The sequence below is a fragment of the Balaenoptera musculus genome, chromosome 15 (genome assembly GCF_009873245.2).
Source record: "Balaenoptera musculus isolate JJ_BM4_2016_0621 chromosome 15, mBalMus1.pri.v3, whole genome shotgun sequence".
NCBI classification, from domain to species: Eukaryota; Metazoa; Chordata; class Mammalia; order Artiodactyla; family Balaenopteridae; genus Balaenoptera; species Balaenoptera musculus.
The window spans coordinates 65,698,275-65,725,764 of NC_045799.1; the positions used below are offsets into that span (position 1 = coordinate 65,698,275).

General features: G+C 37.9%; 3 protein-coding genes across 13 annotated transcripts in view; 2 read left to right on the forward strand and 1 right to left on the reverse strand.

Moving 5' to 3' along the window:
- Window positions 1-9,808, forward strand: part of ACSM3 (acyl-CoA synthetase medium chain family member 3) — a 28,342-nt gene extending 18,534 nt beyond the window's left edge. The window contains 10 exon segments of the mRNA XM_036826775.1: window positions 179-224; window positions 227-258; window positions 1,493-1,499; window positions 4,321-4,415; window positions 5,404-5,458; window positions 5,461-5,527; window positions 5,632-5,655; window positions 5,657-5,729; window positions 8,608-8,731; window positions 9,605-9,808. Of these exon segments, the coding sequence (XP_036682670.1) occupies window positions 179-224; window positions 227-258; window positions 1,493-1,499; window positions 4,321-4,415; window positions 5,404-5,458; window positions 5,461-5,527; window positions 5,632-5,655; window positions 5,657-5,729; window positions 8,608-8,731; window positions 9,605-9,687 (606 nt within the window). The 3' untranslated portion in view covers window positions 9,688-9,808.
- A 610-nt stretch (window positions 9,809-10,418) lies between these two features.
- Window positions 10,419-24,328, reverse strand: ERI2 (ERI1 exoribonuclease family member 2). 4 transcript variants are annotated; one of them, XM_036824721.1, is made up of 9 exons: window positions 24,001-24,328; window positions 21,618-21,685; window positions 21,448-21,531; window positions 20,782-20,909; window positions 19,971-20,127; window positions 18,476-18,576; window positions 17,920-18,001; window positions 12,517-12,605; window positions 10,419-12,320 (listed from the first exon to the last, which is right to left on the reverse strand). In XM_036824721.1, exons 1-9 carry the CDS (start codon window positions 24,087-24,089, stop codon window positions 10,986-10,988), a joined length of 2,133 nt encoding a protein of 710 aa, XP_036680616.1. In that variant the 5' UTR covers window positions 24,090-24,328; the 3' UTR covers window positions 10,419-10,985. The 4 variants fall into 4 exon arrangements, with proteins under 4 accessions (XP_036680616.1, XP_036680619.1, XP_036680617.1 ...); XM_036824724.1 differs by having other exon boundaries at window positions 21,448-21,526; window positions 24,001-24,023; XM_036824722.1 differs by having other exon boundaries at window positions 21,416-21,526; window positions 24,001-24,023.
- Window positions 24,120-27,490, forward strand: part of REXO5 (RNA exonuclease 5) — a 43,899-nt gene continuing 40,528 nt past the window's right edge. For 3 of the 8 annotated variants that reach the window (XM_036824719.1, XM_036824717.1, XM_036824718.1), the window contains exon 1: window positions 24,531-24,705. In XM_036824719.1, the coding sequence (XP_036680614.1) occupies window positions 24,565-24,705 (141 nt within the window). In that variant the 5' untranslated portion in view covers window positions 24,531-24,564. The other 5 variants (XM_036824713.1, XM_036824712.1, XM_036824715.1 and 2 more) reach the window with 5 other exon arrangements.

Sequence of the window (27,490 nt, forward strand, 5' to 3'; positions counted from 1 at the left end):
ATATTTATATTTGTTTAGTGTCTATCTCTATACTTCATGAGAGCATAGAATTTGTTTTATTTTGAGCCTGATTCGCAGTAAGTTCTGAATAAATATTTGTTGAATGAATGCATGGTGGATGAATGAATAAATTTAAGTTATTTGCAATGTTACTTTACTCTTTCTTCTTCTTAACTAGGCACTAATCTGTGGAAATTTTAAGGGAATGAAAATTAAGCCTGGCTCAATGGGAAGCCTTCTCCTGCTTTTGATGTTAAGGTTTGTACATCCCTTCCCAGGAAAATATTTAACAACCCAATCTGTTTACCACCTACCCCACTTCTACTCCCTTACATTTCTAGTTTTGGTGATGATTATGTTACTTCTATGATATCTTAACTTCCATATAAAGATGGAAATGGGTTGGAAATGTTAGTTTATTTGTCTCTTTTTTTCTCTCAAAAGCAGTTCTTCTGCCAAATAGTTCTAAGCATTTTATAAATATTAATTTCCAGAAGGAACCTATGAGAGACATCGCAATATTAGAACCGTTTTACAGAAGACGCCCAGAGATGTTAAAGACTCACCCAAGGTCACATAGCTAGTAGCTGCTAGTGCTGAGATTCAATCCCAAGGAATCTGGTTCCAGTATCCATACTCTTAACTGTGACACTACACTGCCCCTTCTGGTTAGGGAGCTCCAGACCTCCTAAAAGGGTCAAGTAGGCCAAAAGAGGCTACAGTTTACAATGGTTGCAGCGTTCTCTCTCTCTTCCTAAGCCTGCCTGGCCAGTTCCTGGCTGTCATGTAACCACTGCCATTTTCATCACTTGATCCCTAGGGGGCATACTATTATCCCATCAGCACACTTTGTACAGGGTTAGACTTGTTCTCGGATCAACCCAGCCAAAGCTAAGTATAGCCAAAGGAACTTACACTAATACATAAAAGAAAACAATAGCAACAAAAACACAAAATGGATGAGTTTACAGAGACCTTAGAATCAATCTTAACTGAGGGTTAGTTGTAGATTAGACCAATGTTTCCCAAGCTTATCTGATCATAAAGAATCACATGGGTACTTGTCAAAAATACAAATTCTCAGGCTCCTTCTCTAGAGAGCCTGATTCAATAAATTTAGGGTGGGATGCTGAAATCTGTGTTTTAAATAACACCTCAGGTAATTCTTATAATCAGGTAAGTTTGAGAAAGTTTAGATGAGATTGATTGCTGATGTCACTATTTATGGAATAAACCAGATGCTGGTTCCCTTCCCTCACTTTCACTTTGCTACGGAAACTTGTCTAAAGGTAGGATTGCCTGATGGTTTTGGTCTGGCTCTGCTATTCACTAGCTGAGTATCTTTGGTTAAGCTGTTAAAGTCTGTTTCCTTATTTGTAAAACAGGGACCAGGGTGAACTTGTCCCAGTTTGCCTGAGACTTATTTAGTTTTAGCCCTGAAAGTAGTACATCCTGAGGATACACCCCCTGCCTTAGTCACGAGCAAATCAAGATGGTTGGTAACCCTAATAATAACAGAACTGATTTCATAGGTTTCTAGTGAGGATTAATGAGGTAATATTTCTAAAGAGCATAGCAAAGTGCTTGGCACATAATAAAGTCCAAAAGATAGGCGCTGTTATTATTCACCTCTCCCTGGAATTCCTTTCCTTTGAAAAACTTTTCTAAGAGATGGTAGAGCAGCATTGGTTACATTCTGTAAAAAGACTTAAGAATAGCTCATTGGTTAATAGGCTGCCTTAGGTCAGAGAAAGAAATACTGATAATTAAGCATTATCATATCTGCATTACAAGTAATCAAAAGTTGGCATTTCACACAGATGTTTTCTCTTGATGACAATTCCCAACATGCTATCAGAGTCTCACAGGCATAGCTGTACTCACAGCCATCCCAACTGCAATGTACCACCAGTTCCCCACTCATTTAAGCCCAGTGATTTATTGGAGCAGCTATCTTTGAATGCAAAAATTGTGTGGCCAAGAGGAACAGTACATCCCCAATGAGCATCTCCACTTTCACTTATTTATCCAAATTTCTTTTTATTGTGGTAAAAGACAGATAACTTAAAATTTACCATTTTTACCATTTATAAGTACACAATTCAGTGGTATTAAATAATACCACATTAAATAATGTTGTGCAGGTGTCACCACTATCCATCTCCATAATTCTTTTCATACGGTAAAACTGAAACTCTATATCCATTGAACAATGACTCAATTCCTCTTCCCACCTGTCCCTCACAATCACCATTCTACTTTCTGCCTCTATGATTTTGACTACTCTAATTACTATGTATAAGTGGAATCATACAGTATTTGTCTTTTTGTAACTGGCTTATTACATTTAGCATAATGTCCTCAAAGTTCATCAATGTTGTAGCATGTGTCAGAATTTCCTTTAAGGTTGAATAATATTCCATTGTGTATATATATATACCACATTTTGCTTGTTCATTCGTCTATTGATGAGTGCTTGGGTTGCTTCCATATTTTAGCTATTGTGAATAATGCTGTGATGAACATGGGTATACAAATATCTCTTTGAGACCCTGCTTTTGATTCTTTTGAGTATATACCCAGAAGTGGAGTTGCTGGATTATATGGTGATTTTATTTTATTTTTAATTTTTATTGGAGTACAGTTGATTTACAACGTTGTGTTAGTTTCAGGTGTACAGCAAAGTGAATCATTTATACATATGGTAATTTTATTTTTAAGTTTTTGAGAAACTGCCATACTGTTTTTCCACATTTTACATTCCCACCAATAGTGCACAAGGGTTCTAATTCCTCCACATCTTTGCCAACACTTGTTATTTTGGTTTTTTGATAGTAGCCATACTAATAGGTGTGAGATGGCATCTCATTGTAGTTTTGCTTTGCATTTCCCTCATGCAGCCACCTTCATTTTTAACTCTTTCCCATGGGCTTTTATTATTGGGCCCCTCCCTACCTAGCTAAGAGCATCTTTAGTGACATTCTGACATCCGGGGATGTACTCTAACCAGCTGGAGATCAGATTTTTGCAACTTCAAAGATCAAAGCTCATAATTTTCATGTTTAAACATTCTAGGACCCCCTTGAACAATGAGGAATTAGATTCTCCCCAGAGAAAGAATATTTTATCTATTTTCCCATCTATTAAATAGTAGTCTGTGTTAAGTAATTAGAACTCTTAACATATCTCTTCTTGATACCTGAAACCAAATAATTCTTTAGATGACTGGGTGGGAATTTATACTTTTTTATTTGCAAGAATTTAAAAATAAGTTAACATTTAGAATGCCTTTCAAGTTTCTCGTTAGGGACATAAGCGCTTTTCCTTCTGGAAAGGGCCAGATAAATATCATACCCTTATTTTCCAACAAGCTACATCTCAGGTTTGAAGGGTGTATATAAAAGCAGAGTAGAGTTTTCATATTTAGAAACAGCTAAAAGTAAGAGCAAAATCTGGTATATGAGATGAGCAATCAATCTGAGAAATGCTTATTTGGATTTTTAGAAAATGGATTGAACTCCCTGGAGAGATTCCACAGAGAAGTATAATGATGAAAAGTATAGGATCTAGAGTGTGATTGCTGAGATTTGAATTCCAGCTCAATCATGCCCTGTGGCGCTACGTAAACTCTCTGCGCCGCAGTTTCCTCGTATACAAAATGAGCATAATAATACTCCTAACCAGATATGGCTGTTATAAGGACTAAAGAAGATAGTACATATAAAGTAGTTAGAGCATTAGCATTTATTATTTAGGATGCTAGCTACTATTAGGTACTTCAGAGAACACGAGAGGATAAGAGAGCAAGGCTTCGGATTACCCACCACTGTCTCAGCCAGAGAACATTCCCCTTTTCCTGCTTACTCATATTGGGCTTCTGAAGTAAGATTTTGTTTGTTTCACAAAGTTTGAAAACCAGTAATGAAATATTTATTTGAAAGGAAAAGACAATTAAGATATGTTGCTAAATGATAAAAGCAGGTTGCAAAACACTAATATTATAAAGTGATCCTATTTTTTTCTATGTCTATATCATCTCAAAGGATATTACCAAAATGTGATTATTGTTGGATGATAGAATTAAAGAAAAATTTTATTCTTCTTTCACATTTTGCTAACCTGCATTTTACAATATATTTTGCAGTAAGAATTTAAATAAATACATTTCTCTTAGGAATTTAAAGTATACTTAAAATTTTTCTGAAGTCTGCATTCTTAAATGGCAAAAAACAAAACAAAACATGCAAAGCAAAGATTTCAGATGTGGCATTAAATAAATACTCCCTTAAATAAATTATTCTGTTTCACTCTAAATTTTAGATGTAGATGGCAATGTTCTACCACCTGGACAAGAAGGAGATATTGGCATTCGAGTTCTACCTAACCAACCATTTCACCTTTTTACACATTATGTGGTAAGAGACTTATTAAATAACATCTCATTTTCTATTTATTTCTCAAAAGTGCTTGGTAACTATCTCTATTTGCCACAAAATACACCTAGGATAGGTATTCGGCCTTTTCTTGAGAGATTTATTGTCCTGAACAGTAATCCCTCAGACAGGGAACTGAAGAAATACCCAAATGCTTATTAGAGAAGGGCACGCTGGTCTCCCCAGGCTAGATCACTGCTCCAACCCCGTGAAGGTGAGAGGAAGGGGGCCCTAGAAAGAAGATAGCCCTCTTAATATCATTAATCCTCTCTGCTGTAAATCAGTACCCAATAATTTTCCTGAAATCTGATTAGTGGTTTCCCTTCATGTAAGGAGTGAGAGAGACAGAGAATGGTGCAGTGAGCTTAAGTAATTTTCTTTCTCCCAAGCTCCTTACTGTTTGCAAACATACTTTCATCTCTAATTACAGTATACAAATTAGAGAAAAGTTTACCTCAGTATAATCAAAGGCCCAGGTTCTAATTGTCAGTGGATTTTACATAATGTAAAAATACTTCCTTTTTCTTCCTGCTAAACTTACAGAATCAATTCTCTACTTTTGTGTAAAACGAAACCAAATACAAAACAAACACAAAAAAACCCCTCTGTTGACTCATTAGGTACTTTCTTTTAACTCTGAGTATTGACTTCTCTTTTTTCCCGCAAGTGTTTAGATATTAACCAATTAGCAAAAGACTTATTTAGCCTTCTCCTCTGAGCGCCTGCAATATTTATTTTGTGACCAATCTAAGAAAATTCTCAGGATGGCAGCATGCCTAGTCTTTGTAATTACAGTTTACCTTTCTGATTATTGGGCTGGCTCAATGCTAGACTTTCATCCCTATTTCCCATGCTTGCTCCTCTTCATTCTAAGGATTCTCAAAAACACCAAACTTTTCTTTCTCCTTAAATACTTAAAAATCCAACTGAAGAATCACATTCAAAATAATATTAATTATTAGTTTTATAGGATAATCCTACAGAAACAGCTTCAACTCTACGAGGCAATTTCTGTATCACTGGGGACGGGGCTATATGGATGATGGACATTTCTAGTTTGTTGCAAGAGTGGATGATATCATATTATCCTCTGGGTAATTTTCGTCTGTGGATATGTTTGTGTTAACAGATTGTAAGTATTCTGGAGTTAACCTTTTGCTCACCTTTACAAATTCCTGCCATATGTTTTGTTTCCCAGTTACTGAATTGGACCGTTTGAGATAAAGTGCCCTGATTGAGCATTCTGCACTTGCAGAGTTAGCTGTCATCAGCAGCTCAGACCCCATCAGAGGAGAGGTAAGAGAACTGATTCGTCTCTACCTTATAGTTTGTTGGCAGTCTAACATACTTCTAAACACTAGTTCATTGAAACAGAATTATCCAAATGATTCATTCACTATGTAAGTTAGAGACTCATTACTAAACATGCAAGTCAGATAGAAATATGCTAATCAGAGAGAACTGCTACAGAATGAGACTGAAAATACATACTATAAAGAATTTGAATCCTTTCCATGGAGTGCTGGGGCAAAGACGGTGTGAATGCCAGCAACCCAGGTTCACACCAGGATAGGGTGCCAGAAGTCAGGTAGAAGGCTCAAGTTTTTACCCAGAAGGTCTGGAAACCAACGTGGACCCTGGTGTAGCTGAGGAGGATAGGCTGGCATCAGATATCAGGAATGGGAGCAAGGTCTGAGACAGGACCTAAGTAACCAGAAGTAGGCTGGCTCAGTCAGTAAGTAGAGGGTTCAGGAAATAAACTATGAATAAGACAGGAGTCCTGAAAACTCACTTTTGTTGGGGCTGATCACGTGGTAGTTTGGGTTTAAAGGTTCCATGCCACTCTTCAGTCCCCCTTTGCCAGGCAGGACCTCCAATATTCCAGGTAATGAGAGTATGGAACAGATTCAATGATTACTGAAGTTTGTCCCTTTCCTCTGAACTCCACCAGTAGGGTTTCATGAGTCTATATATATATCTGAATCACTTTGCTGTACACCGGAAACTAACACAACATTGTAAGTCAACTACACTTCAACAAAAAAATTTTAAGAGAGAAGGATTCAAAGCTGTAACGTATAGCATGGTTCAATTTTTAAGTATAAATGTATTGGGAAAAAACAGGAATAATTTATACCACTTCGCTGGTTTTCTCTGGAGAATAGAATTGAAAATGATTTTTAATTTCTTAAAAAGTTTGTGAGGATTAAATAAGTTAACAAAGGTATAGGCCTTATAGCAACATCTGGAACATATTAAGTCATTAAAAATATTAGGTATTAGTTGCAGTTGTAGAAGCACAAGATTTTTTTTAACCTAAAATCCATAAGTGGGCTTCAAAGTTTCTCTGAAATTCTGTGCAAAAGAAATTACTACAACTAATACCTAATATTTTTAATGACTTAGTATGTTCCAGGTATTGTTATAAGCCCTATACATATGTTAATTTATTTAATCCTCACAAACTCCTTTTGCAGAGAAGGAAATTGAGGCAGAGAGAGGTGTCCTAACTTGCCTGAGATTACATGCAAAGTGTGACTTGAACCCAGGTTGTCTGACTTCAGAGTTCATGCTCTTAACCATGTTAGATTGTTCCTAAATAATTTATCATTTTCTGTAATGGTTTATAAAGACTTTTATAAAGATAAATTAGACTTTACCCAAAGTGTACAAGTCATCAATATGCAAACCAGTATTTAGACACTAGTTCTTAAAATAATTTGCCTTTGAACAATTCACTTATAGCAAGGATAATTTTTTTTATTCATAAAAATGTTGATAAGAAATAGACCAGGCATAAATACGATTAAATTCTATGAAATGTCAAAAAATGGATAGGATAAAATTATATACATGCATACACACACAACTGCTCCATGGCACATGTAATTTAGAAATTTTCAAGGTGTTTTGGTAAAGACAGAAATAAATAATTGCTCATAAAATGTTATAAAACTGCACACTGGTAAGCAATGACCAAAATTTGAAAATTTTATAACTGCAAGTCCTCACTTCTCACTAACTAGTTGTCCTGAGTGACTTAGTCTTTCAAATAATCCATTTTTGATCAACTATTTACTCCCAGACCAAGGTAGATAGGTAATGTTGCCAACTTATCTTCAAGCTAGATACATGAATCTGTGAATTCAAAAAGATTTAAGCCTCTTAAGTGCAGAATATTTAATCATAAAATTTACAGGTGACTCTCCTGGAACTATGCCCACAAGGCAGCATCATTCCATGGCAAACCCTAGGCTGGTATTCTGGATTTGGTGGTGCATACTAATTGACTCACCTAGAGTTCTGCCTCTAGGGAAGGCAGTAAATGGCAGTGCTGGCAGTGCCCCAGGAGAGAACATTTAGAATTCCAATACACTCTTGAAGGGGACTACACATGAGGAATGGCCTCTGTCTTCTCCAGTGAAGGTCCAAAATTTCTGGGCAGGATTTTCTAAAACATTTCAAGGAAGGGTGAACTTTGGGGAACAGGATTTGTGAGCATGAAGTGATGAAGTCTTCCCTGTCTTCTGCCAATTATAGAGCAAGGACCATTACCACTTTTACTCTTGTTACTGAAGGCCAGGTAAATGGTTCAGAGCAATAGCAAAGTGACTGCTGGAATCTTCATAGCCTTGCATCAACAGAAATGTCTGTGGAATAAAGAGTGAACAGTCTCACTCAGTGAACTGTTCCCTTCAATAAGGATATGGCAAACCCATGAGAATACTGTTTATTAGGGCCACACTGAGGGTGGTGACCTATGAGCTAGACTAGATCAGGCTGGGTTGTTATATAAAAGACTGTGCTTAGTGCATTACCAAGTTTCCAAAAGAAAACTTTTTCGAAGGAGATAAAAGATGAGGCAAGAAGTCAAGAACAGAGATGATCAGAAACAGGTCAGAAAGTAGAGTTTAAGATGTAGTTAGATGACAAGGTTCAAGTATAGATCATAATCAAAGCAGGGGTTCCAGAAGCTCTCGTATTAGATACAAAATCTAGGTGTGGGAGTCAACTGGCTGGCTTAAGAGCATAGAGCTGGGATCAGGCCCTAATAAACCTTTTGGCCCACCCCATCAGGTATTTAGATTAGATTCCCAAGTTAAGAGAAAGAAAAGACACACTAAAACATAAGAATATACAACTCATCTTCCTGGTGTTCAAATATTTATTTTAGGTAGTAAAGGCTTTTATTGTTCTGAACCCTGATTAGAAGTCAAACGATCAAGAACAACTGAAGAAGGAGATTCACGAGCGTGTAAAAAGAACTACAGCACCTTACAAATATCCCAGGAAGGCAGGTATTCTGATTATGAACAATATTTGCTTAGTATTCTGGAAATTTTCAGCTGTTTATCTTTTCCATTTTAATGAACATTCTCCTCAAACATGCTATACCAAATATTCCAAACTAAACTAATGACACGGATAAGAATCAGAATCTTTGAGATTAAAATGAAACCCTTAAACTAATTTGTTGGGTCATTTGGCTTACCTGACTTATAGTAAATACAGTAAGTCCCCTATATTCGAACAAGTTCTGTTTGGAGAGCATGTTCATTAAATCCAGTTTGTTCGTTAAGTCTAACAAAGTTAGCCTAGGTACCCAACTAACACGATCGGCTATATAGTACTGTACTGTAATAGGTTTATAATACATTTCACACAAATAATACATAAAACAAATACAAAAAATAAAGAAAACATTTTTAATCTTACAGTACAGTACCTTGAAAAGTACAGTAGTACAGTACAACAGCTGGCATACAGGGGCTGGCCTCGAGTGAACAGGCAAAAAGAGTTACTGACTGGAGGAGGGAGAAGAGGTAGAGTTGAAGGATTGTCAGCAATAGGAGGCAGAGGGCAAGCTGCAATTTCACTCAGGCCTGATGCTGATGGCACAGGTTCGGGTTCCTTGCTGGAACCAGATGCACGTTCGCATCTTTGAAAGTTCACAAATTGAAGGTTCGTGTGTAGGGGACTTACTGTACTAAATATCAAGAAAAATATCCTCAACAATACCCCTCTCCCTTTTTTGGTTGTTACCAAAAACCCACCCCAATGGGTGTCCTGATTCTTTCACCTAGAGTTCATAATAGAACTTTTATATAATTGACTTTGTCTAAAGATGAAAACTTCTGGGCTAATTTTCTTCCCTTGATATCTACAGGTAGAATTTATTCAAGAGCTGCCAAAGACTATTAGTGGGAAGACAAAAAGAAATGAACTGAGGAAGAAAGAATGGGAAACAATTTAAATTCATTACTTATCATGGTATCTATAAAATAAGGCTCTGTAAAACCACAAGATTATGAAAAGGTGATTTTAAAATGTGACAGTATGCTTATAAACTAATCAATTTAAAATATCTTGTGGGGCTTCCCTGGTGGCACAGTGGTTGAGAATCTGCCTGCTAATGCAGGGGACACGGGTTCGAGCCCTGGTCTGGGAAGATCCCACATGCTGCGGAGCAACTAAGCCCGTAAGCCACAATTACTGAGCCTGCGCGTCTGGAGCCTGTGCTCCGCAACGAGAGGCCGCGATAGTGAGAGGCCCGCGCACCGCGATGAAGAGTGGCCCCCGCTTGCCCCAACTAGAGAAAGCCCTCGCACATAAACGAAGACCCAACACAGCCATAAATAAATAAATAAATAAAATATCTTGTGGTTATAACATCATAGGCTGAATTCTGAAATAAAATATTGAGTAAATTCCTCTGCATTAGTGTCAATGTTCTTATAATTTGGTAACATAAATAGAATACCATCAGCTGCTGAGGAATTTTTAAACATATAGTATAGAAGCGTTTCTGAACCAAATCTCTGACCTGTTGGATTTCAAATCTTAGTTGAATAATTCTTCTGATATGTTGACATACAAATCAGAACCAATTTTCAAGGGTTGAAATAAAACTAAAGTTATAAAAGTTTTTAGAAAAACTTAAAATATTAGATTATCATAATTGAAAACAGTCTAGTGATCTTTATTGGTCACATTTTTATTCAAACAATTAAAAATAGTTTAAAATTTGTTTCAAGGTCTAACTGTAAAAGAAGGATATCATATGTTGTACACCTGAAACCAATATAATATTGCATGGCAATTATAATTCAATAAAAAGAAACAAGGATATCATATACTAGTATTGCTGCTTATTATATTTAATCTAATAAATACAGTTTACCAAGTATTTCATTTGTGGTTCTTCAAAAAAGTATGATAAATTTGGCATGGGTTAATATATGAAATATAAATAAAATAGTATAAGACATTATCAGAATACTCATAATGTGTGGGAATTCAAGGGGCAATCAGGATTCATACATGAACAGAAGACAAATTAGATAACTGGTCAATGAAATTAGAAGCCTGTGAAATTCTTTTTTCTATTTTCAGTGTGTGTGTGTGTGAGAATGTGTTGAATAGCCTCAGTGTAGCTTACAGAGCTCAGATACACTATGTCCTCACAACTTGTAGCCCTATACAAATTTTTTTTCTCTTTACTGCAGTAAAAGTCACATTGAGCTAAAAACATAGTTTACATGTAAAAAAAAGTCAATTCCTCATTGAAGGTCTGAGTCTCAATGAATTTTTAGTAGAAAAATCTACATTTCTGTCACAAATATGGCTTGTTTCTGGAGAGTTAAAAGTGAGTCCCCCTGGGGAATGAGACAGAACTATGCTGTTGGCTCTCTCCTTTTGAAGTGTTTGTTCCCATTTGAAATAACCACAACATTTTCTCTCTTCTTGGTACTTCCCAATAGGACAACAATAGAAGACTTTTCCATGGTTCGGTCCATTATTAGAAGCAACAAGTCTCTTAGATCTTCGGCCACACTTGCATAAAGGAGGTGTTATTTTCCCACCCTTCCAAGGATCTTGTACATTAACTGTAGAAGTTAAGATAGAAGGGAGAACCTTCCTGGAAGAACTTCCCCCTGGGGAGCCATTAGATGACGTAGGCTTTTCTTCATGAATAGTGAAGGTCTGTTTTTTTGCTGGTGGGAAAGGTAGGGGACTGGATGGATTCCTCTTAGCACCACCTAAATGAAGAGGATGTTTCCCCAAAACTAAAGGATGAGACATATTGGCATTAACACTGTTGAAGCTACTTGATTTACATTCAGGTAACTTAAAGTCAAAAGCATCTGAACCTGGATCTTTGGCTTCTTTTATATTATAAATAGTAGTATGTGGACTCTTATATACAATAGACTTAGAGGTATCAGATTTTTGAGGAGTTTCTTCTGTGCCTCCAAAGTTTTCTTGACTTAACATCTCAGATTTTTCTAAAACCATTAATCTTTCTCCAGAATTAAATGAAGTGTCTAAGTTTGAGTCACTAATGGGAGGCATACAATATATATTCTGCTCAGGTTGAGATGATGGCAGTAAAGCTACATCCTCCCAATCAGCCAACATAGGTAAACAATCAAGAGCAGAACTCATTTCCATATCAGAAACATTATTAACAGATGAAATGGTAGTTGAAACAAGTATCAATTCTGAACCAACTGTTGAAGACTCAGAATTGGTATTAAATGCAAGATGTTGGTTTATTTGCTTCTGCATAGGTGTATTCAAACTGGAAGACTGTAACTGCCCCAGAGAGGTCCAGGACTTAGTATTAAAAAGAGATAAACAGCTTTTGACATTCTGAAGACCTGCTTTTCCATTGCCCTTTAGTTGTAACTGATCTTGCTGTACCTTTATAGGAAAATTCACACCAACTGACTTCATTTGAACTTCCTCATAGGATTTTATTGTATTTTTAGGCTCCCCACCATATATGCTGGGATCATGAATGCTACTGTTGCAGGCTGATATTTCTTCAACTTGATCCATATTCAAATTTCTGGTGAAAATGTTAGAATTCCTCTTAGTGGGAACCTATGATTTCATAGACAAATCCAACAGCTTTAGACATTCTGCATTCATAATTTCTTTAGTACACATTGTATGACAAAAAAGAAAAATGTCATCATTGATTTATAAATGATCGCATACATGACATCTACATTTCAACTTGCCTATGATTACTTCTGGAGTTTGAAATAACAGAATAAAGAGGTAAGACACCACTAACCTTGTTCAAGGACCTTGTAATTTTCATTAAGCAACCATCCCTAATCATTTTCCAAGCAAGAAGGGCAGTATTCCTAGAATCATCCAACCCTGAGGAAACAGATATCAAACACTGAACTTAGTGGTACCAGTGTAAAGAAATATAGCAAAAAATACCACCACTTAAGCAGACATTGGAACATACTGTTGGTTTTCTGATCATCTACTAATTTTAATCATGAAAAACGGTCTTGTAGAAAGCTGTGGCAGCCTTACCAATGAAAGATTTCTCACATTTACAGAGGAGGAGGTGAAATTTTGTTAGACAGTTCGAAAATATATGACTGAGTCCTGCCCACACTGTCCTGGGAGTGCACGGAGAGCGGCTGCCCATAGGAGACCTACAAGCAGATGCCAGGCCCAGCCCCTGCGGTCCCAGGAGTGCGTGGATAACCCTCACCCCTAGGAAGGCCACAAGAAGCCACCAAACCTGCCCCTGCTGTCCTGGGAATGCGTGGAGACCACCTGCCCATACAAGACCCGAGAGCAGGCGCCAAGCCCTGCCCCCACTGTCTCGGGAGTGTGTGAATAGCAGTCACCCATAGGAGACCCATGAGCAGGTATTCATCACTGGTACTGGCCTGTAATTTTCTTTTTTTGTGGTATCTTTGTCTGGTTTTGGTATCAGGATGACGGTGGCCTCATAGAATGAGTTTGGGAGTTTTCCTTCCCCTGCAATTCTTTGGAACAGTTTCAGAAGGATAGGTGTTAGCTCTTCTCTAAATGTTTGATAGAATTTACCTATGAAACCATCTAGTCCTGGACTTTTGTTTGTTGGGAGTTTTTTAATCACAGTTTCAATTTCATTACTTGTGATTGGTCTGTTCATATTTTCTATTTCTTCCTGGTTCAGTCTTAGGAAGGTACAACTTAGAAAGTTGTACCTTCCTAAGAATTTGGCCATTTCTTACAGGTTGTCCGTTTTATCTGCATACAGTTGCTAGTCTCTTATGATCCTTTGTATTTCTGTGGTGTCAGTTGTAAGTTCTCCTTTTTCATTTCTAATTTTATTGATTTGAGTCCTCTCCCTTTTTTTCTTGATGAATCTGGCTAAACGTTTATCAATTTTGTCTATCTTCTCAGAGAACTAGCTTTTAGTTTCACTGATCTTTGCTATTGTTTTCTTCTTCTCTATTTCACTTATTTCTGCTCTGATCTTTATGATTTCTTTCCTTCTACTAAGTTCAGGTTTTGTTTGTTCTTCTTTCTCTAGTTGCTTTAGGTTCCTGAGGTAAGACTGTATTGCTATAAACTTCCCTCTTAGAACTGCTTTTGCTGCATTCCGTAGGTTTTGGATTGTTGTGCTTTTGTTTTCATTTGTCTCTAGTATCATTCTTTAACACCATACACAAAAATAAACTCAAAATAGATTAAAGACCTAAATGTGAGACTGGACACTATCAAACTGTTAGAGGAAAACATAGGCAGAATGCTCTGACATAAATCGCAGCAATATCTTTTTTGATCTGTCTCCCAGAATGATGGAAATAAAAACAAAAATAAAGAAATGGGACCTAATTAAACTCAAAAGCTTTTTCACAGCAAAGGAGACCATAAACGAAACGAAAAGGCAACCCACAGATTAGGAGAAAATGTTTGCCAACAATGTGACTGAGAAGGGATTAGTCTCCAAAATTTACAAACAGCTCATGTGGCTTAATATCAGCAAAACAAACAACCCAATCAAAAAAGGGGCAGAAGGCCTAAATAGACATTTCTCAAAAAAATATACAGATGGCTAAGAGGCACATGAAAAGATGTTCAACATCCCTAATTATTAGAGAAATGCAAATCAAAACTATGATGAGATATCACCTCACACCAGTTAGAATGGCTATCATCAAAAAATCCACAAACAATAAATGCTGGAGAGGGTGTGGAGAGAAGGGAACCCTCCTACACTGTTGGTGGGAATGTAAATTGGTGCAGCCACTGTGGAAAACAGTATGGAGGTTCCTTAAAAACCTAAAAATAGAGCTACCATATGATCGTGAAATCCCACTCCTGGCAGGTATCTGGAGAAAAACATGGTCTGAAAGGATACATGCACCCCAATGTTCAGCGTTGTTTCCAAAACATGGAAGCAACCTAAATGTCCATCGACAGAAGAATGTATAAAGAAGATGTGGTACATGTATACAATGGAATATTACTCAGCCATTAAAAAGAATGAAATAATGCCATTTGCAGCAACATAGACGGACCTAGAGATTTTCATACTGAGTGAAGTAAGTCAGACAGAGAAAGATGAATATCAAATATCACTTATATGCGGAATCTAAAAAAAAATGATACAAATGAACTTATTTACAAAACAGAAACAGACTCACAGACTTAGAGAACAAACTTATGATTGGCAGGGGTGAGTGGGGAGAGGGATAGTTAGGGAGTTTGGAATTGACATGTACACACTGCTACATTTAAAAAGGATAACCAACAAGGACCTCCTGCATAGCACAGGGAACCCTGCTCAATATTATGTAACAACCTAAATGGGAAAAGGATATGAAAGAGAATAGACACATGTATATGTATTACTGAATCACTTTGCTGTACACCTGAAACTAGCACAACATTGTTAATCAACTATACTCCAGTATAAAATAAAAAGTTAAAAAAAAAAAAACCCTATAGGGTCATCTCAATAGATGCAGAAAAAGCTTTTGACAAAATTCAACATCCATTTATAATAAAAGCTCTCCAGAAAGTGGGAATAGAGGGAAATTACCTCAACATAATAAAGGCCATATATGACAAACTCACAGCTAACATCATTCTCAATGGTGAAAAGCTGAAAGCATTCCCTCTAAGATCAGGAACAAGGCAAGGCTGTCCACTCTTGCCACTTCTATTCAACATAGTTTTGGAAGTCCTAGCCACGGCAATCAGAGAAGAAAAAGAAATAAAAGGAATCCAAATTGGAAAAGAAGAAGTAAAACTGATACTGTTTGCAGATGATGTGATACTATGCATAGAAAATTCTAAAGATGCTACCAGAAAACTACTAGAGCTCATTGATGAATTTGGTAAAGATGCAGGATACAAAATTAATGCACAGAAATCTCTTGCACTCCTATACACTAACAACAAAAGATCAGAAAGAGAAATTCAGGAAACAATCCCATTTACCATTGCATCAAAAAGAATAAAATACCTAGGAATAAACCTACCCAAGGAGACAAAAGACCTGTACTCAGAAAACTATAAGAAACTGATGAAAGAAATCAAAGACGACACAAACAAATGGAAAGATATACTGTGTTCTTGGATTGGAAGAATCAATATTGTCAAAATGACTATATTACCCAAAGCAAGCTACAGTTTCAATGCAATCCCTACCAAATTATCAATGGCATTTTTCACAGAATTAGAACAAAAATTTTAATTTGTATGGAAACACAAAGACCCTGAAGAGCCAAAGCAATCTTGAGAAAGAAAAAGGGAGCTGGAGGAATCAAGCTCCCTGACTTCAGACTATACTACAAAGCTACAGTAAGCAAAACAGTATTACACTGGCACAAAAGCAGATATATAGATCAATGGAACAGGATAGAAAGCCCAGAAATAAATTCACGCATCTATGGTCAATTAATCTATGACAAAGGAGGCAAGAATATACAATGGAGAAAAGACAGTCTCTTCAATAAGTGGTGCTGGAAAAACTGGACAGTTACATGTAAAAGAATGAAATTAGAACATTCTCTAACACCGTATACAAAAATAAACTCAAAATGGATCAAAGATCTAAATGTAAGGCTGGATACTATAAAACAGAGGAAAACCTACGCAGAACACTCTTTGACATAAATTGCAGCAATATTTTTTTTGATCTGCCTCCTAAAGTAATGAAAATAAAAACAAAAATAAACAATTGGGACCTAATTAAACTCAAAAGCTTTTGCACAGCAAAGGAAACCATAAACAAAACAAAAAGACAACCCACAGAATTGGAGAAAATATTTGCAAACAAAGCGACCTACAAGGGATTAATCTCCAAAATACACGAACAGCTCAAGCAGCTCTATGTCAAAAAAAACCCAAACAACCCAAATGAAAAATAGGCAGAAGACCAAAATAGACATTTCTCCAAAGAAGACATACAGATGGCCAAAAAGCACATGAAAAGATGTTCAACATCATTAATTATCAGAGAAATGCAAGTCAAAACTACAGTGAGGTATCATCTCACACCGGTAAGAATGGCCATCATCAAACAGTCTACAAACAATAAATGCTGGAGAAGGTGTGGAGAAGAGGGAACCCTCCTACACTGTTGGTGGGAATGTAAATTGGTACAACCACTATGGAGAACAGTATGGAGGTTTCTTAAAAAACTAAAAATAGAACTACCATATGATCCAGCAATCCCACTCCTGGGCATATATCCAGAGATAACCATAATCTGAAAAGATACATGCACCCCAATGTTCAGTGCAGCACTGTTTACAATAGCCAAGACATGGAAGCAACCTAAATGTCCATCAACAGAGGAATACATAAAGAAGACGTGGTACATATATACAGTGGAACATTACTCAGTCATAAAAAAGAATGAAATAATGCCATTTGAAACAACATGGATGGACCTAGAGATTATCATACTAAGTGAAGTATGTCAGACAGAAAAATACAAAATATCGTATGATACTGGTCATATGTGGAATCTAATTTAAAAAAAAAGATACAAATGAACTTATTTACAAAATAGAAACAGACTTACAGATATCGAAAAAACCTTATGGTTACCAAAGGGGAAACATTGGGGGGAGGTATAAATCAGGAGCTTGGGATGAACATACACACACTACTATATATAAGATAGATAACCAACAAGGACCCACTGTATAGCACAGGGAACTCTACTCAATATTCTGTGATAACCTATATGAGAAAAGTATCTAAAAAATAATGAATATATGTATATGTATATATGAATCACTTTGCTGTACACCTGAAACTAGCACAACATTGTAAATCAACTATACTCCAAAATTAAAAATAAAAAAATATATATGACCAACATTCTGTAGGGACCATGTTTTATGAGTAATCTAATAGCCTTGTTCAGTTTTTTCCCTAGTCCACTGTATTATTTGGGCATTTGTTTATAATCTCCATTTGATTTGGCTAATTCTTTTCATTCTTTTTAGCAAGTAGAAAGCCACTACATGACAGTCTTTATCTTACAATATTTTATGAAAGTGGTAATTTGAAAATCTTGGAAACAATTTGAATTGTATAGATTAGGGCTTTTTTCAGGCTGAAGGATATTCTTTGTTAATGATATCATCAAAAAATGAAGTTCAAATGAAAGATTGTATAAAGATAGAATGACTTACATAATAAAATTTTAAATTATACTAACCGAAATGTTCTCGTCCCAAGAATTCTATTCCCACCTCCTGCAGGGCACCACTTAGTCCTTTTGGTTTTCTCCTATAGAAAATCTAGTCAAATAAAAGACAATATGTCTTAAAAAATGATTACTATTTGAAAGGCTATGTATTTTTTTTTAAGTTTTTTTTTTTAAAAAATATTTATTTATTTGGCTGCGCAGGGTCTTAGTCACGGGATCTTTGTTGCAGTACGTGGGATTTTTAACTGTGGCATGTGGGATCTAGCTCCCTGACCAGGGATTGAACCTGGGCCCCCTGCATTGGGAGCGTGGAGTCTTAACCACTGGACCACCAGGGAAGTCCCTTAGGGGCTAGGTATTAACCATTTACTTCTCATAATTTTTATTCTATTAGATTTGGAATGTGCTTATTTTTGTGTTGTTCTATATATTTTAAGAAAAGTATTTATGTGAATGTTTCAAAGCAAAATATTTTGTTTGCAGAAACTCATACCCATGCGTGGGATAAAGTTTAATCATCTTTCAACAGAAAGAAAGTGAACATGCCCCCATCTTTGACCCTTACCTTGTAAGTTACTCTGAGATCAATCCAAGAATTAAGGAACACAGGTTTCAGCAACTGTTTTCTTTTACACTCATACTCCAGGCAAACCCCCAAGTCCCAGTCTGCATTAAGTATATTAAAATAGAACAAAGTCAATGATGCCAGCAGTTTTTACTTATGCTATCATTTACAAATAAAATGGTGAAAGATGATATAAAACAGAATAGCAGGACTTAGAATAATATATGAAAGCATATATTATACTATAATAGTATACTATATTTTAAATATAATATATACTACATATGGTATATATAACATACTATATAATATATAAAAGAAGAGTAAAATTTAATTGCCCTGGTAATATCTAACAATTATTCATAACTTACTATTAAGAAATTAGGTTGGTAACTAAGTTTCAAAATGATTTCTTAAAAACCCACTAAAACACACTGATACTTCAGAAAGAAGAGTAAGGTGTCACATTACAAGGTCTAGATGGAAAAGATTATTGGCTTTCAACATTCTAGAAAATATTAATGTAATTGAGAAACCAAACATCTTACAGGAACCCTTTTGGGCTATACCCCACAGACCTGCAAGCCCTGTACTTGCCCAACCTCACGACAGAATAAAGAGCCCGAATCAGTGACACAGACATCAAGGATTTAATGAACAGGGGGAACATACATGTCTGAAGCAAGGTCTTAGAGCGACACTCCACCACGTGAAGCAGATGGCAGCAGTCTTCTGCTAAGTGTTACCAGTCACAGGGGGAACTGACATCAGGTTGGCTCATGAGTTCCCAGGGAAACCAGCTGAGGAGCAAGCCCTTATGCCCCTTTGATAAGCTATCATGGTGGAGATATTCTGATCTAAAGATTAGAACAATCACTAGCTGCGGCCAGGGGCAAGTATGTATTAAGAGGGGAGGTCAGTCATGTGAGTAGGGTGTAAGTAAAGCAGGGACTGGTCAATCAGGGGATGTACACAGAACAAGAGAACAGCCATCTTGAGTGGCCTGATCATACAGACCCAAGACTATCAGTGCTATGCTATCAATGGCACAGCATTGCTATCAATGACTATTAACGGGAATGCTCTAACATGGGCATAGAAAAGGTCTACTTTAAATGGCCCATTTTTCCCTTGATGTCTACATTAGAAGTGTGAAAGTATAAAAGCAAAGGTTGTGAGTTGAATAAGGACTCTTTTTTTTCAAAGTTGTAGAAAATAGCATGCTAAGAGTTTTCACCAGTCTTTGCCTGGATTCAGGAGAACAGAGAGGAGCAGTCTAGAAAGATTCTTTAAAGTTAGGGCTTAAATTTTTAAGGCATTTAAAAAATTTAAAATATGAATAAATTTACTTTTCTTGGTTAACATCTGCTAGACACTTAGATTTCTTTTCGTGGACCAGGAAGCTAACAAGTATAATTCCTACCAGAGATAAAGAATTACACGGTGGCAACACTACTCATTTATGATTGATAGATACAACATTTTTTTTTTTTACCTGACCAAGTAACAAATGCACATAATTTTACTTCAGAGGTAGAAATATCTGAAACCCTAGTAGCAAAAATAATTTTCTTCTGTTGCTGAATCTTCTGAATCCATTTACAGAACTGAGATAAGCAAATCTTCAGAGGGACTCCTTCATCAACTTGAGCCTGAATAGAGTCATAAAATCTGAATTCAACAACAGAATTCCATAATTATTGAGCACATAAGTAGGCAGTGTGGGGGGGATATACAACAAAAAAGAAGAAATTCTAACTGGCAAAGAGTTCATCTAATGAAAAGATGTTAAAACACATGGGAGAGAAATAATATAATGGTTAGAATTCTGCAAGGTAAGAAAAATTCGGTTGATCAATCTAAATCACACAGAAATACAATAAATATATCTCGATCAACAGAAATTTGATGTCACTTAATTTCCATAATATATGGAAATTGATATACATCTTTATAACACTATTCTTTCTTTTTTTTTTTTTTTTTGGCCACACCACGTGGGATCTTAGTTCCCTGACCAGGGATCGAACCTGTGCCCTCGAGGTACAGCGTCTTAACCACTGGACTGCCAGTACAGCGTCTTAACCACTGGGAAGTCCAATTCTTTCTAATTTTCAAAGATTCCAATGGGCTTCTGGAGGGGACATTATTTCTCCTAACAGTGAATAAATCTAATTCCAAATGGCATATAGCTTTTATTTTCTTTTTGAAACTGATTTCTGAATTTTAATAGCTGCATCTCGCCTGCTTGTTTTTTGTTGGGGTGGGAGGATGAGAAGAGAAGTGAGGAAAAGAGAAGGGCATACCTGCTTTATGCCTGTTAGTTCCATGCAAAATTCAGAAAGAATTGGATGTTCCTGAGGCTGAACATAAGCATGGAACTCAGATTCAATCTCTCCAGTTGATGTGTTTAGCAATATAGCTGGAAATTCAACTACATGAAAGAAACATCAATTGACACTTGAATATACAATTGTTAAATTAATGCTGCAATCACTCTAAATTAAATATATATTACCATCATATAGCATTCATTATTAAACAATCATTGTTTTAGTAAAAGCATATTAAAATGAACAAAGCAGTGTAATGTAATGGTTAAAGTTATGCCAAAGAATAAGTCAAACTATTAAAGTTACAGGTATATCTACTTAAAACTCTTGAATATATTTCCATAATTAAATATGAAGACAATATGAAAATTGAAACATACTTCTTTTTGCAAAGGCATTATGTTTTTTTCAGTTTCTATGCAATTGAGATTTTGTATACAATCCCAAAACAATTATTTTATATGATGACACATTTAGGTATTAGGTTTTTGGGTTTTTTTGTCAAGTCAGATTTTATAGTAAATTACCAATTCATAGATCATTTTGTTTTCTTTAACTGTTAACTGTTTTATATCTATAAACTTTAAAGTAACTTATCTAGTGTTACCTTTGGCCATTCGCAGTCAAGTTCAGACTTACTTATTTCCTGGCTACGGTGGCGTTTCCCATCATTCCAACAAGTCGACTCAAAATCAATGACAATTAAGTAGTCAAACAACTGCTCTGCAAAAGATCAGAGTGTCCTTATGTTTTACCAGTGTTAAAAATGCAAGGCTACAGAAAATAAAGAAATGAAGCACACTACTTACTAGATTTGCTTCTTCCTAGATTTCCATTTGCCGGTGCAATTGACTTTCTCCTAATTAATCCAAGCTGCCTAAAAATGTAAAACAATCCAGGTATGCTCAACAAACTCATTCATACTCCTGCTTATATAAGCTAACAAACTGATGGTATAACCCTCATTATTAAAGGATTAATGTATTGTGATTGAGAGGAAATTGAACTAGACTGGTTCTTTGCACTCTTTTGACTTTAGCAGTCATTCTACCTGCATGGGCCTCAAAGTGCATATTTGTAAACTTAGACCAATTATTTGTGCTCCCCTTATTTTACAGTAATACTGAGGAACTCAAGTGATTTTAAAGATGCATTGAAAAGCTAAGTTATTTTTGCTTTTGCATTTTTCAAGCCCTTGCTATATGTACAGCACAGCTGAGAGGAGACAGGGCAGGTCCAGTCTTCTAGGAGCTTAAAATATCTGGGTAAAGAAACTAGATATCCATAGCAAACTACTGAAAGGTAATATATGATAAAGGATCCTTAAGGGCAATATGCTAAGTCCACAGAAAGGGAAGAGCTTGTTACCTGAAAACTGTGCTCCCCTCTTGGTGGCTGTCAAGCCAAAAGACACAACCAAGGCAAAGAGTGCAAGAAGGGGTTCTTCCCTGGTGGCTCAGTGGCTAAGAATCCGCCTGCCAGTGCAGGGAACACGGGTTCGAGCCCTGGTCCGGGAAGATCGCACATGCCGCGGAGCAACTAAGTCCGTGCGCCACAACTACTGAACCTGTGCTCTAGAGCCGGTGAGCCGCAACTACTGAGCCCGCGTGCCACAACTACTGAAGCCCACACGCCTAGAGCCTGTGCTCCGCAACAAAGGCAAGCCACAGCAATGAGAAGCTAGCGCACCGCAATGAAGAGTAGCCCCCGCTCGCCACAACTAGAGAAAGCCCGCGTGCAGCAACCAAGACCCAACGCAGCCAAAAATAAATGATAAAATAAATTAATTTAAAAAAAAAGAGCAGGAGAGGGAAGGATTTATTACGTGCAGCAAGGAAGTAGAACAGCGGGGATCCTTTCCAAAGCAGTGTTTCTCTCAACTGCAAAATTGGGGAAGTTTTCAGCTAAGGGTACCTGCATATTCATGAAAGATTCCAAGCTTTAGCTGATAGAAGTCAAGAGGGTCAAAAAAGGTCAACATCAACATCCCTCGGGTTCCAGCTGATCTGGTGGTTGAGCGTCTCAGGCTAATCTTTACCACTGAAACAGAACTAGGAGTCTTTTTTTTTTTTTTTTTTTGGCCACACCACGTGGCTTGCAGGATCTTAGTTACTCAACCAGGGATCGAACCCGTGCCCGCTGCAGTGGAAGCGTGAAGCCCTAACCGCTGGACCACCAGGGAATTCCCAGAACCAGTGGTCTTTACAACTAATATATTATCTTTGCCACTGTTGCTTCTCTTGCCTAACAGTCGTTTGTTTCTGCATTCTTTTGTTCCTTTAAGATCATTACTTACTGAGACCTCTTCAAGGACAAGCATTGTGTCCAGGCTTAGATTACAAAATGGCTTCGGCCAAAAATGGCTTCTGTTATGTTAAGAAAGCCACGCCTGGTTCTCTTTCTCCAGGGAACCCCTACTCTAACTGCTTACATGCTTACTGAGGTCCTAAGTGCCCTGAGACAAAACTACTGTGCTAAGTAGAGTTTAACTAGGTAGACACCTCCTGTTCTAGTTTTTTGTTTGACCTGTGATGGGGAGTTGAGAATAATGCCTAACACCTACTGACTGCTTACTACATAGTAGGCACTGAACTAAGATGGTGACCTCCTTCCATCCTCAACAACTGTACAAAGTAGTCACTTTTGCTACCTATATTTAATGGATAAGGAAACGAACTCAGCAATTTGCCAGAAAACACATATTACGTCTGTGAACCCAGGATCATCCAACTGTGAAACCCATGCTATTCACTAATGCATTATACTGCTTCTATTAATCACAAACGTGAACAGCGTGTCCAAGAATGAGGAAAAAGGCCACAATGATTCTCCCTGTGAATTAAACGGATCACGAGTAAGTGGTGGGGTGAACGGCTTGATGAGTGCGGTCCGGGCTCCCTGAGACCTCCGAACGGCCCTCCAGGGTCGTTCTTAATAGTTTCCCGATGCCTGGTATAGGCAGACTGTGGCTCAAGGGCACAGAGTCGAGAGCCTTGGTCCTTCCACGCTCGCGCAGAGGGCTGCCTGAGGCTCGAGACTGAGGTCCAGGCAGAGACCTTTCAGCCCGGGCCGGCCAGAACAGGTTGGGACGCCCGAGCTGCAGAGAACGGAGGCTGACACTGCACACTCTGACGCGAACGCCAGCGCCGGACCGGGACCGACCCCCGCGCCGCCCGGAGCCCCCTAGCGTACCGTGCAAGCCTCTTGGTCGCCATTCCCGACGCTCCTTTCTCTTCACAGCCCAACTGCCGGAAGTCGCTGTACTCCCACTTCCGGCCCATTCAAACGCCGCGCGCCGCTGAGGAGGCAGCGAAGCGGTCGGCTCCGCCCAAGGCTGAGGCAGCTGCTGGGGTTGTCGGTGCTCTCCGCCCTGCTTCTCTTCCGCGTCTTCGGGGAATCTGTGGGGTGGGGAGTGGTTTTAGCAGGGAAGCAGCTAGACAGCGCTCCCCTTCCCTCTTTTCCAACGGGCGGAGACGAGTTTGCGGTTGGGGAAGCGTATCGAATCCGGCCTCTGGCGTCGACTGTAAAGCCGTTTGGCTTGGTGCGGCGTGGTTTTCTGCGCCGTGTTAACGGGGAAGACCGTTGGCACCCTCTCTTTCCGCGGCGGGCGGGGAGCGCTTCGTAAACTGAATTAAGGAGAAGATCTGAGGAGGGTTGTAGGCTGTCGAAGCCCTTGTGCTCCCCACTCAGGAGACGGCCCGGGCCATCTGGGCGTCGTGGTTTTCTCATCTCTAACCGATCTTTCTCCACAGGCTCATGGAGCCAGAGAAGGAAAGGACCGGGAGGACCCCCAAGAAGGGCAGGAAGAGGAGGCGGGCCCCGAATAAGCCGGTCGGGGCGTCTGAGGTGATGAGAGACCGTTGGGATCTTGAGGAGAGGCAGCAGCCCGAGGCCAAGGTGAGCAACGGGGGATCCCGAATGGGCGGCCCGAGGCAGTTTGCAGCTCCCAAATGATAATACAATACCACATACCTTAGGGCTGATATTGGCGGTTTAAAACAGGTGTTGTGCCTGGCACACGGGAAGCATGTTCGTTCAACAGATATTTATTGAAGTCTTCTGTGTGCCAGGAATTGCTCTAGCTTCTGGAAGTATCCCAGTGCATAAAAGCACAAAATCCCCTGCCCTCGTGCAGTTTACATTCCCAGAGGGGAATAAGATTGATGATCATCTCTATCATTTATTGAGAGCTAAATAATGCCTTTCATCCCTTTAGTCATCAGATTTCTATTGTCTTCCTTGGCACTTGGGGTACATCAGTGAATAAACAGAGATCGCTACTACCTTTCTAGTGGAGAGAGAAAGAAGATAAACAATAGATAATGATAAATCAGTTATACAGAAGGGAATTAGTGCTATGAAAACGTTTTTTAAATGGGATTCCTTTTTCTTTTTTTTTGCCCTATCCGATTGGCAAAGCAATTTTTTAAAGGTTAACGTGGTGGAAAGTCGAAGGAAGTTGACAATCTCATCACTTTATTTTGAAACAAACTTAAAGAAAATTTGCAAGGACAGTATCAAAAACTACCCCCCAGCCAACATTTGAAAGTACTGTAGTTGCTAACAGAATGCCTCCCCCCACCCATATTTTAGTGTTTACATATTTCCTACAAACAATCTACATAACTAAAATGCAGCCATCAAAATCAGGAAATAACATGGCTATATTGCTACCATCTAATACTCAGACCCCATTCAAGTTTCTCCAGTTGTTCTAATAATGTCCTTTTTAGCAATAAGATCAAGTCTAGAATCATGTGTTACAGTTAGTTGTCATGTCTCCTTCAATCCAAACAACTGTTCAGTCTTTTCTTTGACATTTGTGACATTACTACCTTTGAAGAATCCTGGACCAGCTATTTTGTAGAAGTTAGGTTTGTTTGTTTCCTCATTAATTAGATTCAGATTATACATCTTTGGCAGGAATATCACAGAAGTGATATTCTGTTCTCTTGTATTTTATCAGGTTGTACACAAGTTTGATTTGTCCCATTACTGGTGGTGTTAACCCTGATAACTTGATTAAGAACGTGTGTGCTAAACTTCTCTAAAGTTACTCTTTTTCTCTGTTATTTTGTGGGGAGATGCTTCCTCATTAAACTTGCAGTTTATTCATTTTTTTATTAGTATGAATTTGTGGATACCTATTTTATTCATTGAGTTATAATCCATTTCTGTATTTATTTTGCTGCTCAAAATATCCCAGATTTGGCCATTAAGCTAGCTTCTGTGTCCCTTTAACATGACCCCATCATGCTTGAGCATTTCCTTATTTTTCTGGCACAAAAAGATGTTCCAGACTCTTCTGTGCTTTCCCTGCCCCAGCCCTGGAATCAGCCACTTCTTCCAGGAGACTTAGTTCTTTTTAGTGGAGAGTGACATTTAGAAATCAAGATCTGGGTGCTAGATGTGTTTATTGCTATTGGTATGTCACTAATCCCAAAAAGAGAGCTAGGAAATATCTGTGTATATGTTTATACACACATACGTATGTTTACATTTAAATATTTTTCTGTATACATATTGAAAAACTGAATTCATATCAATATCTCTACTTCCAATCCAATTCCACAGGGTTCATTCTAGTTTTCTCCCTTTTCATATTTATAACTTCCTTATATAACAGTGAGAAACCTGACTCCCATTATCTTAGTATATTTGATCAGTCCCCCATTGCTGCCATTGCCCTACACCCTCACACCTTCCTTACCCTGCTTGGGCCCTTGTCATTCTGCATCTTATACCAGGTCACTCTCCTATGTGAATGCCTTCATTGCTGCTCTGACAAGCTACTACCCTCATCCTTCTCACATGGACACCCGCACCCTTTTCAGGCTTTGAATTCGGTGACAGCCCTATTTGTCCCTGAGCATTGATGCCCTCCTTACTGTAAACAATTTCTGACATCTGATGCCAGCCTCACTGCTCTCCAGTTGCCACTGCATGGATGCCCTCCTCATACCGCTTAGGCTTTGACACTTCACATTGGGCCACTGTCCTGCATATATATCCTGGGTTCCTACCCCTAGTCCTGGGCTTTCTCCCCTATAGGATGCCCTCCTCACCCTGCTCAGGCTCTGACATCGCATGTTCGGCAACCATGATTACTCACTGCCACATAGATTCCTTATTCATACATTATCAATATCATATAGTTTTGTTTGGTAAGTATAAATTGGTATATTCTTTCAGGAGTTAGCAATATTGTCAGAATATAAGATATACATGCTTATTTTGACCAGGAATTTATCCTGAGAAAATAGGTGTACAAGGATGTCTGTACAAGGATGCTTATCATAATATTGTTCATAATTTTTTAAAACAACAACAGTGTCATCAATAGGGAATTTTTTTCAAATAAATTATAAGTTTTAAGTAAATTGAAAGAGTGGACTATTATTAAAATTGACTTTTGTTATGTTTAACAGATATGGAAAGATATTTACAGATTATTATTTTTTTTGGCCACGCTACGCAGCTTGCGGGATCTCTGTTCCCTGACCAGGGATTGAACCTGGGCCGTGGCAGTGAAAGCGCCTAGTCCTAACCACTGGACTGCTAGGGAACGCCCCAATTTTTTTCTCTCTGTCTTTTTTTTTTTCTTGGTGGCGGGAGTTGGTTACAAAACAATGTAAAGTATAATCCCTCGGGAAACATATAAAGTAGAGATGAAAAGAGTTTG